Genomic DNA, 14,626 nt, shown 5'->3' with positions numbered 1-14,626 from the left:
GTGTCTGGGAACAAAATGCAACACCCTAGAAATAGTACAGAACGAGAGAAAACATCCAGCATTTCTTATCCTGATTGGGAACGACAAAAACAAAGATCTGTGTAATCACTTCTCTAGTCTAAATTACATACATAATACTAAGCATCTGGTTTATCCTTACTTAGAATCTACTTGGCATTTTTTAAAAAGTACATCATAGCAGCTATTGGCTAAACAAACTGAAGGGCTAAAGAGCTCATTTTATTGCAATCAAAATTGTAGCAAGTTATGGGAAAATATACTGGAGCATATCACACTCATTCTGAATTCATGGGTTTGAAATGTACTCACATAATCAAATTTTATTTCACGGCTCCTTTTTCTGCAACAGCACTGTGATAATCAGGGTTCAGACACCCAAAGAGGAGAACAGTGGGTCTGAATCCCAAGAATAAGCAAATGAATCAACTGATGTTATACAATGCTATTGTGTATAAAAAAAAGTCAAGTAAGTTCTTTTATGGAAGCTTTTAATGTGCTGAACTTGACAGTCATTATAATATTACACACACACACACACACACACACACAGAGAGAGAGAGAGAGAGTGATGAGCTGCCAAAATCTTAACAACCGGTTCCCTACCAGGTCTTCAGTAGCACTTCGGTGGTGGGTCCTTCACTTGCTCCGGGTCTTCGGCAGCCTGTCTGCCCCCCCTCATCCGACCCCCACCCACATCCTGCCCCTGACTGTCCCCCTCAGAACCCGCAACCCATCAAAACCCCCCACGCTCCTTGTCCCCTGACCACCCCCTCTTGACACCCCCCACCCTAACTGCCCCCCAGAACTCCACCCCCTACCCAACTCGCCCCGCTCCCTGTCCCGACTGCCCCAACTCCATCCACCATCACCCCAACAGAACCCCGGAACTCCCATGCCTACCCAACCCCTCCCGTTCCCTGTCCCAACCACCCCCCTAGAATCTCCGCCCCCTCCAACCGCTGCCTGCCCCTTATCCAACCCCTCCTCCCAGCCCCGGCCCAGCCCCCTTACCATGCTGCTCAGGGCAGCATGTATGGATGCCGCGTGGCCTGTAACGACAGAAAAACCTCCCTCTCCCAATTAGAACCTTTAACAATTGGTTCTAAACCGGCTTCTAAATTTAACAACCGGTTCGCGCGAACCGGCTCCAGCTCATCACTGCACACAGATTATGATTATCGATCTATATATGTAGAAAACTGTAAATGTAGCTATGCAATTACAGCATCACCTCACAAAAGGGTAAGGAAGCAATCACACAGGGAGGGCACCTCCCAAGGCAGTTGTTTAGCTTGAAGTACCCATCTTCAAGTACCTATCCAATGTCCAAACCAGGAAAAGACAATGATGAACCATTAGAGTTAATGGAAAGACACTGAGGCAACAGAGAATTCCCCCCACTCTGTAAAACCATGAGTCACCATGCCAGGAAAGAAAAAAGCCTTTCAAAAGCAGACTTGTGTCTGAGGCTTTTTATCCAGAAACTGAGGGGCAGCCTCCAAATGGGAAGCTGACCGTTAAACACTGGATCCCTCTTTATGACACAGGGTGCACTGGGAAACTGTTCAGAAGCAATAGGTAACTCACATTTAGAAAAGGGAATTAATCGAATATAGAAATGTGAAGCCTGAGGTTGCATCTTTATGTTTATTTTCTGTGTAGCCTGTATGTTTGTTTCTCCTTACTATTTCATCTTTGAATCTGTGATTTTTATATCAAATACATTTTTTGTATATTTAAATCCCAACTAGGGCTCTGGTGTGCAAACTGTGTGGAGTATGTCCCCCAAAGTGAACTGATAACTGGGGGCTGTTTTCACACCTTCGGGGTGATGAACTGGAGGGGGAAAGTTTGAGTATCTGGCAATTTAAAACTCAATGTAGATGGATTTGCAGGAACTCAGGACTAGAAGAACTGCTGGGATCACCCTGCAAGGAGTAACTAGGATGGTAGAAGGCAGGATGAGACCTTTAAGCTTATGGACTGGCTCCCAGTGTCGGGATTCTGAGCCATTGAGCATAACATTAAGGCACCCAAAGTTACAAGAGAGGTGGTGACAGAACCCTTTACTGGTTTGGGTGACCCCCAAAACATAGAATCATAGGAAGGGACCTCAAGAGGTCATCTAGCTGACCGGGAGATTCCTGAGGTAAGTGCCGCCTGGCAGGAGGACGCACCCCAACCTCCAGCCCTGAGCACCCTCCCGGAGCCAGCACCACATACCTGCTCCTGCACCCCAAGCCCCTGCCTTGAGCCCCCTCCCAGAGCCAGCACCCCAGATCCCCTCCTGCACCCCAACCCCTGCCCTGACCCCATACACCCTCCTGCACCCAACCCCCTGCCCAAACCCTACCCCCCTGCCAGAGCCAGTACCCCACACCCTCTCCTGCAGCCCAACACTGTGCCCCAGCCCGGAGCCCCCTCCTACACCGCAACTCCTGCCCCAGGCTCAGCCCAGAGCCCCCTCCCAAACTCCAAACCCCTCGCCCAGAGCCCGCACTCCCTCCCAAAACTCTGCCCCAGCCTGGTGAAAGTGAGTGAGGGTGGGGGAGAGTAAGCGACCGGGGGTGGAGGGTAGATCCTGGGTTGCCCTTAAATTCAAAAAGTGATCTTGGGAGTAAAAAAGTTGGAGACTACTGATCTAGACCATTCCTGACAGGTGTTTGTCTAACCTTCTCTTAAAAATCTCCAATGATGGAGCATCACAAGTATCAATGCTTCTTATATACATCTTTGGAAACAAATCAGAAAGTGCCTTATCTTTCACTCCCAATACCACTTACCTAGTTTATTTTCTGAAGGTAAAGAAGCAAAATATTTTCAAGTAGTTATGATGTGGTTAAAATGCCATGGAGTTTGTAAAAAGCTATAAGACTGGAGAAGAAAGAAAGGAACCAAAAGATAGAATGGAAAGTGAAAGAAAGAAGGGACTAAAGAGATGGCAAACTAACATAGAAAAGATTTTAAAAAATATTACATGAGTGCATGGGTATAAACTATGGGCCAGAAGCTTGGCTAGTGTCATTTGGCTTCAGTGGAGCTATGTGTATCTTTATTAGAACATGGGTACAGCTCCTGATCTTATCTACACTAAGAATCAAGAGAAGAAACAGAACGAAAACCAGAAGGAAGTAAAAAGAGAGCAGACAAAAGGGCTTGAAAAGAAAAATCTAGATTGAAGCTGTGAAGGGTAAAATGAGAATGACAGAAGGAGGAGGAAGAAATTTCCATGACATCTTTGAAAATCTCAGTTAAATTCAATGAGAGTTGGGCACCTAAGCCGCTCAGGCGCTTTGGAAAAATCCCAGCCAGATAGAAAGATTTGTTAAGTGCAACAGGAGGACAGCAGACGAGTAAAAAGAACCATGGTGCCACATCACTTCCTTTTGCTTCCCTTTTCATTGTGACATACACACTCTATTATTTCACAAAACTACTAACCTAATTTGGACTGTCAGATAACTGTGAGGAAGACAGAGCATCCCAGGAAAATAAAAATAAAAAACAAACTCTCAGGGAAGGACAAGTGAAGAGCCTTCCCATGTCCAAAGCAGAATGTCCAATAGACGATTCCATTCCATAATTCTTCATGGAGTATAGCAGTATAGCAATACAGTACAATAAATAGTTGGTGCCATAAACACAATTATTGACTCTATAAGGTCTACCTTCTACAGCATCACAACACCATTCTTACACTTCTTGTTCTATCAACAAGCCATATTATTACAGTACATACTCCAGATGCAACATAGCCTATGAATGAGGAACGGCATTCATATGCTGGATGACAGCATAATTTATTTAATATGAATTTGTATGTGTGTAGACAACAGCAGTGAGTATATCAGTATATTACAGAGATATTTCAGGTTATAGTTTGCCTTTCCAATCGCAGTAGAAGACAATCAGTGTAATTAGTGAGCCACAAGCAATATTATATACTGATTTCAAGTGCAGTCATTTTTGGCATACATACTCATGCTTTTCCTAGTATAAATCTCTCAACTGTAAAAGTACAGTATATATTTTGTAGATAATTCCAATTGGAATTATGTGTCTAATGGCATCTCACATTGCTTCTGCTACTCCATTGCTTGAATAGAGCCCTACACATAGTAACCAAGGTAACAAATGACAGCCAGTATATACGTAACATTAAATCAATGCTTATTTACTGTTTATTATTCACATCCCCCTTTGATTCTTTCTCCACAACAAATTCCTGTATGTTAAGGAGAGAAATATGCAGCATTTAAAAACAAAATCTGCTGCTTTAAGTTTTTTATAACTTTAAAAGCAGTTACAGAAAAATCCATCTCTCTTCCATCTTTATCCCCACACCTTCTCATATATGGCCAAACATAGCTCTTTAGAAATTAACACAAAATAGAAGTTACATGAAATAAAAGGGATACACAAATTCCTGTTTTTTTAAAAAAGACTCCATTCATAAAGTTCAAATCTCAATCTCTTGGGGATACCTGCTCATAAGTAATCCTAGATGAATTCTCTCTCTTACAACAGTTTCACATCACCTTGTCAAATCAACCTACACAGAAAGGATGGGTACTTTATTTTAACCTGACAATGTTAATTAGAATTTGACATTGAACAATTTAAAAATAAACTCAAATTTCAGACAGAACATCTTTTAAATAGCATGCCTTACATTTATTTCTCAAAGTTACTTACATTTTAAAAAATGCTTTATAAGGGTCAGTTCAAGCGGATCCTGATCAAACATGTTCATGATTACCACTGTCCCAATTCCCCCTTGCTCACACTCCTGTTTATTACTTCACCTTCAAAGAAAGCAACAACAGCATGCAAGCCTCCCAACTGCTTCACTCTTTTCTGGGACTTGTAGAGAAGTATGTTGTGCCTTTCATTGCTCAATGGCCCCATATTGGGAAATGAAGGGCTCCCATCCCCCAGTCCTATATAGAGAACTGAAAAGAGGGGGGGGGGGAAAAAAAGGTCTCCCTGTCCCCAGGTTTCAGTTGCTACCTGGGGTCTCGGTAGAGGTCCAGGGAGTGAAAGTGTCTCATCACTGTCAGGCTCCTATTGCTCCCTCAGCATTGTACAGAGTCTAGAGATTGAAAAAAAAAGGGCTCACTAAACTGCATCTCAGTTCCTGCTGCTTCCCACTCCATGCAGCGGCTAGGAAAAGAGGTCACCCCTTTGACCCGGGACACAGAAAAAGCAACAACCCTGCTGTTGTACTACTGATAAATACCTTCCCGCACATCTCAGAGAACAGAGTGTATGTAAGGTCCCACAAAGCAGTACATGAGAGTAATGTCATTATATGCTAGAGTACAAGACACTAAGAACAACAGGCCACCAAACAAAACAGTGAAATTGACTATGTACTAAGTAATGTCAAATGCCCAAAGTAAACAAAATGGAAAAGAAAGGATTTTTTTCTCTATTCTTTTTCAGTTATACTCATTTTCCAGGTTACTTGGAATAATAGTATATACAAGTTTTCAGACAAATGTTATTTTCAAGTTGACAGAGTCCCTTTAACTCATCCACTCTCTTTGGCTACCTTACTCCCTACATCATACACATGCACACAGACACACACACACAGAGACACAAAACCCCACCACTAACAGTGTATTATGTGAGAGAACGTAACTACACACAATTCTGAAATTTCAAGATATTCCCTAGGAACCTTAACTATGGATGGGGGAAAAAACCCAGTTATAATCTCAGAATATTCAGGGTCTGCTAACAGGGAGATCATGGGATGAATATGTTGATGGTGCTCCGCTAGTACCTACTTATTACAATGTAAAACTAAGCCACAAAGAGATAGAGAAGTGATGACCAGTACACTCAATGATTTACCTGGTCAATTGACCAAGAAAGTTGCAGCATCCCTTCAACAGCAGGGTACCTTGCTCTTAACATCTGAAATTCAGTGGCAAGGAAGTACCATCTAGTGTTGAAAGCTCCTTTTCTCCAGGTTTCTGAGGTCAGGAAAGGAAGGTGCTCCCGATAATCCCACATCCTTCCACAGAAAACCACTAAGTCAATGGCCTGATTTTGAAACGTTCTGAGCACTCTCATTTCCCACTGATTTCTATGGGAGTTGCTGGTATTCAGCTGTTCTGAATATCAGGTCATAAATGCTGAAAACATTACTCATTGTTATGATTGATAAATTAGTAATGAAGCATGCCAGAAGCTTGCTTAGAGTGTTTTTCATAGGATCACTATACTGACTATATCACAAACTATTAACATTTTAGTTAGATGGCTGCCAGTCATAGGCTCAAATTTGAATAGTAATTTTAATAAGGTAATTTTGAAATATATTCCATCATTTATACACAGGGTGACGTTTTTCTTACCTTTCACATGGCTAGGCCCAGAAAATCAGAGCAGTCCTTTCTTAGCTGGACTGCACTGTAGTATTATGTTGCCTTTTTAATTTTATCTGTATTTGGAAGATGTTACTGCTTATAGTTAAATTAATCCTTTAGAATTAAGTGAGCGCTTGTGTCCACACTGTAGTGTTTTTACCTTATCAGCCTGGCGCATACAGCAGTAGAGAATTCCTCGCATACATTTTATGGCAGAATGTTCCAGCTCATGTGTCCTTCCCTTGTCATCATCAATGCGCCTGAGTGAGAGAGATAACCCATGAAACAAACTGCAAATGCATTAGGAAAAAAGTAAAGGTAGTAGTGCTTTTGATAATTAAGTATTTAACTACATAGTTAAACACTATATTATAGCGTCACCCATTAATGTTAATATATTTAGAGTCCTGTCAGTTTTTCCATGATACAATCCACATTTTTCAGTTTATGGTATGCCTTAGCAACAAGACTTGTGGGCTACAAATTTGCCTGCAAATTTTTCAGTGTAGGATTTTTTTTTCTCTTTCAAAACAAAATAAAATGAAAAGGAAAAATTTTCCAGCTGTTTTACAAAAGCAAAATATATTCTTTTTTGAACTCTTTGGGACACTTAAGTTCTGCAACTTTTCTTTTTAATTTTGCAAAAATGCTTATCATTGATATAATCAAAGTTACATTTTTTGAAGAGTTATAATAGTGCATTTTAATGGTTTGCCAACCAGTTGCTACTTTTGTCAAGAAACCTCTCTCTTAACATGGCTATGCTATGAATTCAAATAGTTTAAACAATTAAATTCAATATATTACAAAAAATTGATTTAATATTTGTCTGTATTACCTTGACCACTTTGCTCATATATTGTATCTTTTCCCCTGCTCTCTAACATTTTAGCTTTTTTGGTCAAGGATAGTATTTTCCTATATTTTATAGAGCACCAAGTACAATGGGGTTCTGATACAAATATGGAAAGCAGTGCAATCTGTAAGTATTTACATATTTGATGATTAATTACTAAACTTCGTTATCACCATCACTAATTTAACTGTGGCTAGTTTAAAGATTATTGCACTGTATGCAAGTATGAGAGTACTGCCATGGGGAATGAGTCACATTATTAGCAATGTAGCAGTGTATTGTTAGAGAAGTGAGTACTAGGCAGGTGTGCTGTAATTCCGCTTGCCATAGTGACAATCAATAAACACAGTGGTGTCTTTAAGACTCATGTCATGGACTGAAAACATATCATTTGGAGGTTTTTTAAATAGTACCATTATGTACCAATGGACAGATACATGTACCAAAAGTGAAATACACATCTTCATTTACATCACTCAAGTGAGGAAAAGGCAAGTAAGCCCCCTCACAAATAAGACCACAGAAATATGCATTGAGTAAATTTCAACTGTTTTAACTGTATAGTTTGCAACGGACGTTTATTTAAAAACTAAGTATAAGACAGAAGTGGGTGAGTGAAGAGAGCTATTAAAGCTCTTAACTCAAGTGCCTTGATTTTTTTTTTTTTTACTCCAATTTTTTTTGTTTCTTATTTTTCCCAAAATGTTTTGAAGTAATGTAAGTAAACAACATTGTGGAGAACCAAGGACAGTAACATCAATGTAAGAACTGTGCCATCTTCCCCACACTGCAACTGAGTTCTGGCTTATAGCACCTATTTTGACTTAGCCCTGGGCCTTTTGAGAGCAAAGAATGTCCAATCACACTAAACTGGTTGTGCAATTAAAGGACTGGAAGGAACTCTGTTCTCACAGAAGAAATGTAATTGTACTAAGGGAACACAATTTACCACTAGTATTTTTGCCACATCGCCTTTCCCCAAAGTACGATGGCTTCCTGAGGAAACTACAATGCATTGGTAATCTTCCTGAAAACACCATCCTGGCCACCATATATGTATAAGCTCTTTACACCAATATTCCACACGTATGACTACAAGCTGTCAGGAACAGGATCTCTGATGTAGCCACGGCACACCTGATGGCTGAGCTTTGTGACTTTGTCCTCACCCACAACCATTTCAGATTTGAGGACAACCTATACCTTCAAGTCAGTGGCACTGCTATGGGTACACGCATGGCCCCACAGAATGCCAACATTTTTATGGCTGACTCAGAATGCTTCCTCAGCTCTCGTCCCTTAGCACCCCTCCTCTACTTTCGCTACATTGATGACATCTTCATTATATGGACCCACAGGAAGGAGGCCCTTGAAGAATTCCATCTGGATTTCAACAATTTTCACCCCACCATCAACCTCAATCCACACAAGAGATCCACTTCCTGGACACTACAGTACAAATAAGTGATGGTCACCTAAACACCACCCTATATCGGAAACCTACTGACCGCTATACTTACCTACATGTCTCCAGCTTCTATCCAGGATACATCACATGATCCATTGTCTACAGCCAAGCCTTAAGATACAACCGCATTTGCTCCAATCCCTCAGACAGAGACAAACACCTACAAGATCTCTATCAAGCATTCTTAAAACTACAATACCCCCACCTGGGGAAGTGAGGAAATAGATTGACAGAGCGAGACGAGTATCCAGAAATCACCTACTACAGGACAGGCCCAACAAGGAAAACAACAGTATACCACTGGCCATCACATACAGCCCCCAGCTAAAACCTCTCCAGCACCCCACTCTCACAAGCCTTGGGAGGCAGGCCAATCCTCGCTTACAGACAGCCCCCCAACCTGAAGCAAATACTCACCAGCAACTACACACCACACCACAGAAACACTAACCCAGGAACTAATCCCTATAACAAACCCTGTTGCCATCTCTGTCCCCATATCTACTCTAGTGACACCATCACAGGACCCAACCACACCAGCAAAGGCTCATTCACTTTCACATCTACTAATGTGATATATGCCATCAGGTGACAGCAATGCTCCTCTGCCATGTACACTGGCCAAACCAGACAGTCTCTACATAAAAGGATAAATGGACACAAATCCGACATCAGGAATGGTAACATAAAAAAGCCAGTAGGAGAACACTTCAGTCTCCCTGGACACTCAATAACAGATTTAAAAATAGCCATCCTTCAACAAAAAAACTTCAAAAACAGAATTCAAAGAGAAACTGCTGAGCTAAAATTCATTTGCAAGCTTACCACCATCAATTTGGGCTTGAATAGGGACTGGGAGTGGCTGGCTCACTACAAAAGCAATTTTCCCTCTCTTGGTATTGACACGTCCTCATCAATTATTGGGAGTGGACTACATCCACCCTGACTAAATTGGCCTTCAACATTGGTTCTCCACTTGTAAGGTAACTCCCTTCTCTTTATATGCCAATATATATTTATGCCTGTACCTGTAATTTTCACCCCATGCATCTGAAGAAGTGTTTTTTTACCCACGAAAGCTTATGCCCAAATACATTTGTTAGTCTTTAAGGTGCCACCGGACTCCTCATTGTTTTTGTGGATACAGACTAACACGGCTACCCCTCTGATACAAATCTTGCTGGAGTGATGTAAAGTCTTTGCTTCCTGAGATCTGGAGACATACAGCATGATATATGGGATTTATTTTGTATTTTGTATCACCCCTTTTCTCACCAGCCTTTGTTTATCTGTCAGCTACTGTAAACATGAGGTATTCAGCACTCCCCTCTCAATCTATTATTTATTGGTCTCACTTTCCTTCCTTTCCAATATCTCTGTTTCTTCCATCCTTCCAAACATTTCTGCTTCATCCACAAGGGGAGGAATTAAAAGATTAAATGAAAAGGAAGATGTAAGGAATTCCTTCAATACAAATGGATAATAGGGGCAACAACCACGCTTTTCAAATCCTGGCTCCCTTTTAATATTTTAATGCTCTCAATTACTACATTTATTGCTAGCCTTTCATAATATGTTTCAAGGATAAGAGTGAAATTAAACATAAAACATTCTAAGGGCAACCATTTCAGCTGCTAATTAAAATAAAATACTAAGGTGATGCTACGCTGGTCAAGAATATTTTATTTTCATTCGCAGCCACCATGAATAATTAGGGAGTAGTCATAAAAATAGGGATAGGCAAAGGTATGTCTGTAACATGAACTGTTATGAAAGGCAAAAAAGTAGTTTTGATGAGTCAAACAATTTTAAATCAATCTTTCAAATAAAGCCAAAGAGATAGAGATATACAATTTTGACCAATAAATAATAGATTAAGAAAGGGTAAAATCTAACCCACATTTTTTATCTATACAAAGATCATCTGCACTTGAACAAAAATTCTCTATATTATAATAAATTATAATTAGCTCTTCAACTAAAAATATAATTGAATCGTGCTGGCGAAAATGATTATCTCTTTACTGTTTGATGCTGACTATTAGTAGGGACTAAATTTTTCATTATTCTCATGTCATTCTTCCCTTCTCATAAATACATTACAGTTGAACTAACATCATCTTGCTCAGCACTATCTGTTTGAAAAAGAATGTGGAATACCAAACATGGAGAAGTACTGTTTTAAAAGAGTACCACATTAGCATGAATTGCAGGGAATTTACCCATAAATAATGATGGGAGCAACATGGCTCCCATTATTCTTCAAATCATGCTATAAATTAACTCCAGTTAAAAGTGCTGCTCACTTTCCTAGGCTCCTGTTCAAACAAGTTGGGGCTGGGAAGGAAGGGGATAAGGAACAGAAGACCTAAGATTTGGGTAAAATTTGGAAAGGAGTTCATTCAGGCATTGATTATAGCTAGGGCCCTACCAATTTAACGGCTGTGAAAAATGCAAGGTGGACTGTGAAATAAGCCCTTCCCTGTGAAATCCGATGTCCTCTTGTTTGTAGGAGTGCCCCAGCAAAGGGTTACATAGCAAAAAATTTAGGGGAAAAAAGTTACTGCAATCAATGTATTGTGAAGACTATTTATATAGGTTAGTGAAACAGGGAGCTCACAAGATACTCTTGATGTTGCTGGTAAGTGAAATTTAAAAAGCTGTTTACATAATGTTATGGGAGTGAAAAAAAGGGTTACAATTTTTTATTATTATGATTGTCACAGGTTTTTGGGCTATCCTCCAAACAGAAATTTAGAAATGAAGCTATACTTATAAAAGTTAGGGAACCGAAATTTTACAAAGTTATTCAGCCCGAAACCTCATTTCAAAAAGTCAGGTAAAAGGAGTGACAATAAAAAGATACATCAAAAGTAGACATTTCTATATAGCTTATTTATTTATTTTATTTTTGACTGAGTCTGCATGAACTGATAGTTTGAAACAGATAACAATCCATCCACCAGGAGACTTGTTGAGGCCTACAGAACTCTCATAATTGAGGTTTAATCAGCTACATCCAGTGCTGTCTCTAGCACCAGTCTGGCTACTATTAACTGACCCTCTCGAAGAATGGTCTGAAACTGTTCTTTTTGTGTCTCCAGTAAATGTTCTAGAAATGCACTGAGTTTCCATAATTAATAAAATTGTATTTGGCCATGACAGTTTGGTAATTCATGACTCTAAACGGTAATGTCGATGACAAATATGCCATCTTGTCAAGCCCGACCATTATGTTGCTTGCTTTGTGCATTAACCACATTCACTATGATGGAATTGGGTTGCGGATGTTGAAACAAAGTCTGCCTCTTTGGGAGGGATGTAGTTTAATTATTTTTATTTTTGGCTCTGCTGCTGGTGGTGAGATGGAGGTTGGTGTCTGCCAGATGACTTTGGTAAGATCTAGAATCGCCTCATTAATTGGGAGGGCAATTCTGGATGAGGTGTGCAGAATATACACCAACTTGTGATGTGTATCTGCCACCTCCCGTAGGGGAATCTGCAGCCATCCTCTTGGTACAATCCAGAAAAAAATTAAAGTCTACTAAATGCCTTGGGGGGGGGTGCCCCCAAATAGGGCAGGAAACTAACGTTTTTACCTTTTTTTTTTTTTGGACTCCTTTTGGGATTAAAAAAGAAAATAAGGAAACACTAACTATTAAAGAGAACAAATAAACAAAAACTACTACTACTTATGCTAATGACACAGATAAAGAAGAGATGACTGCTCACTGTTCCAGGCCAAAGGCGGTTGAGAAGGAAGTGAGCGGGGTTTGCCCGCCCAGTGCTAAATGGCTTCAAGGCAGACCATGGAGGAGAGAGAGCACATGCACAGGCTCAATAGACACTGCTACAAAGATCTCTGATTAGAGGCGCGGGGACGCACATACACCTACTGTGGAGCACCCATAGGGACACTACTTGAAGAATGAAGTTTTTATTCTCTCATCCATAATCAAAACTAAGTTTCAATTATTGGGTCACAGTCTGCCTCTAGTTACAAATATACACCAACAGTTACACAGTGGAAGTGCTCAGATATAACTGAAGGCAAAAATCTGGCCTGCAAAATGTATCAGTGTTGATGTCTGAGAAGGAAAGAACCCAGTTTATCTTCCAGATACCAGGCTGAATTAATAAAACTGATAGAAAAAAAAATCAACTTAAATTGATAAAATCTAATCTGGAGTCAACAAGACAAACGTGGAGCCCTACTACCTAATTTCCTAAACTCACTTTTCAGATTCGAACTGCATTTTAATTTTATCTTTAAAAATGGTAGGGGAAAAGATTCATACTGCAAAAAAATCATGTTTTGCTTCAATGCCGTATCACTTTCAATATATCAACATTTTCTCTTAAAGGTTCTCTCTGCCCTTTAACCTAATGGCCTGCCTACATTTTAAAAAGTTTTGCCATTTTAGCAGTGCTGTTATAGTTCAGGTGGCAAAAACTAATGTGACATATTTATACAGGTCTATAAAAAGTACTTCTACTGGTAGAGCTCCTTCTGTTTTATGAACCAAAATAAGCTATACTAGTAAAAGGCAAATTTATATTGATATTACTGTGCCTATACTAGAGCTTCAGCAAAACTATGATGGCAAAAATCACACTACTTACTGACATAGTTATGCTAGTAAAAACTGTAGACTAGTCCTAAAAAATAATTTCTTAAACTATGAAAACAGGGCTGCAATAAAAGACATCCTTTTTCATCTAAGCAGATTTACCCTTCATATATGTCTACACTAGAGTTTCGTATCAATTTTATCAATACATTAGAAGCAAGAGGAAGACCAAAGACAGGGTAGGCCCACTGCTTAGTGAAGAGGGAGAAACAGTAACAGGAAACTTGGAAATGGCAGAGATGCTTAATGACTTCTTTGTTTCGGTCTTCACCGAGAAGTCTGAAGGAATGCCTAACATAGTGAATACTAATGGGAAGGGGGTAGGTTTAGCGGATAAAATAAAAAAAGAACAAGTTAAAAATCACTTAGAAAAGTTAGATGCCTGCAAGTCACCCGGGCCTGATGAAATGCATCCTAGAATACTCAAGGAGCTAATAGAGGAGGTATCTGAGCCTCTAGCTATTATCTTTGGAAAGTCATGGGAGACGGGAGAGATTCCAGAAGACTGGAAAAGGGCAAATATAGTGCCCATCTATAAAAAGGGAAATAAAAACAACCCAGGTAACTACAGACCAGTTAGTTTAACTTCTGTGCCAGGGAAGATAATGGAGCAAGTAATTAAGGAAATCATCTGCAAACACTTGGAAGGTGGTAAGGTGATAGGGAACAGCCAGCATGGATTTGTGAAGAACAAATCATGTCAAACCAATCTGATAGCTTTCTTTGATAGGATAACGAGCCTTGTGGATAAGGGTGAAGCGGTGGATGTGGTATACCTAGACTTTAGTAAGGCATTTGATACGGTCTCGCATGATATTCTTATAGATAAACTAGGCAAATACAAATTAGATGGGGCTACTATAAGGTGGGTGCATAACTGGCTGGATAACCGTACTCAGAGAGTTGTTATTAATGGTTCCCAATCCTGCTGGAAAGGCGTAACGAGTGGGGTACCGCAGGGGTCTGTTTTGGGACCGGCTCTGTTCAATATCTTCATCAACGACTTAGATATTGGCATAGAAAGTACGCTTATTAAGTTTGCGGATGATACCAAACTGGGAGGGATTGCAACTACTTTGGAGGACAGGGTCATAATTCAAAATGATCTGGACAAATTGGAGAAATGGTCTGAGTTAAACAGGATGAAGTTTAACAAAGACAAATGCAAAGTGCTCCACTTAGGAAGGAAAAATCAATTTCACACATACAGAATGGGAAAAGACTGTCTAGGAAGGAGTACGGCAGAAAGGGATCTAGGGGTTATAGTGGA

The 14,626-nt window shown here is 40.0% G+C and overlaps 1 protein-coding gene across 8 annotated transcripts in view; it reads right to left on the bottom strand.

Moving 5' to 3' along the window:
• Positions 1–14,626, bottom strand: part of PHKB (phosphorylase kinase regulatory subunit beta) — a 194,449-nt gene that overhangs the window by 143,676 nt on the left and 36,147 nt on the right. For all 8 annotated transcript variants that reach the window (XM_034788873.1, XM_034788868.1, XM_034788865.1 and 5 more), the window contains one exon: positions 6,562–6,661. In XM_034788873.1, coding sequence (XP_034644764.1) covers positions 6,562–6,661 — 100 coding nt within the window. The remainder of the gene's footprint in view (positions 1–6,561; positions 6,662–14,626) is intronic.

This window comes from Trachemys scripta, chromosome 13 (assembly GCF_013100865.1).
Source record: "Trachemys scripta elegans isolate TJP31775 chromosome 13, CAS_Tse_1.0, whole genome shotgun sequence".
Lineage (NCBI taxonomy): Eukaryota > Metazoa > Chordata > Testudines > Emydidae > Trachemys > Trachemys scripta.
This window is presented reverse-complemented; position numbering and strand designations above follow the sequence as displayed.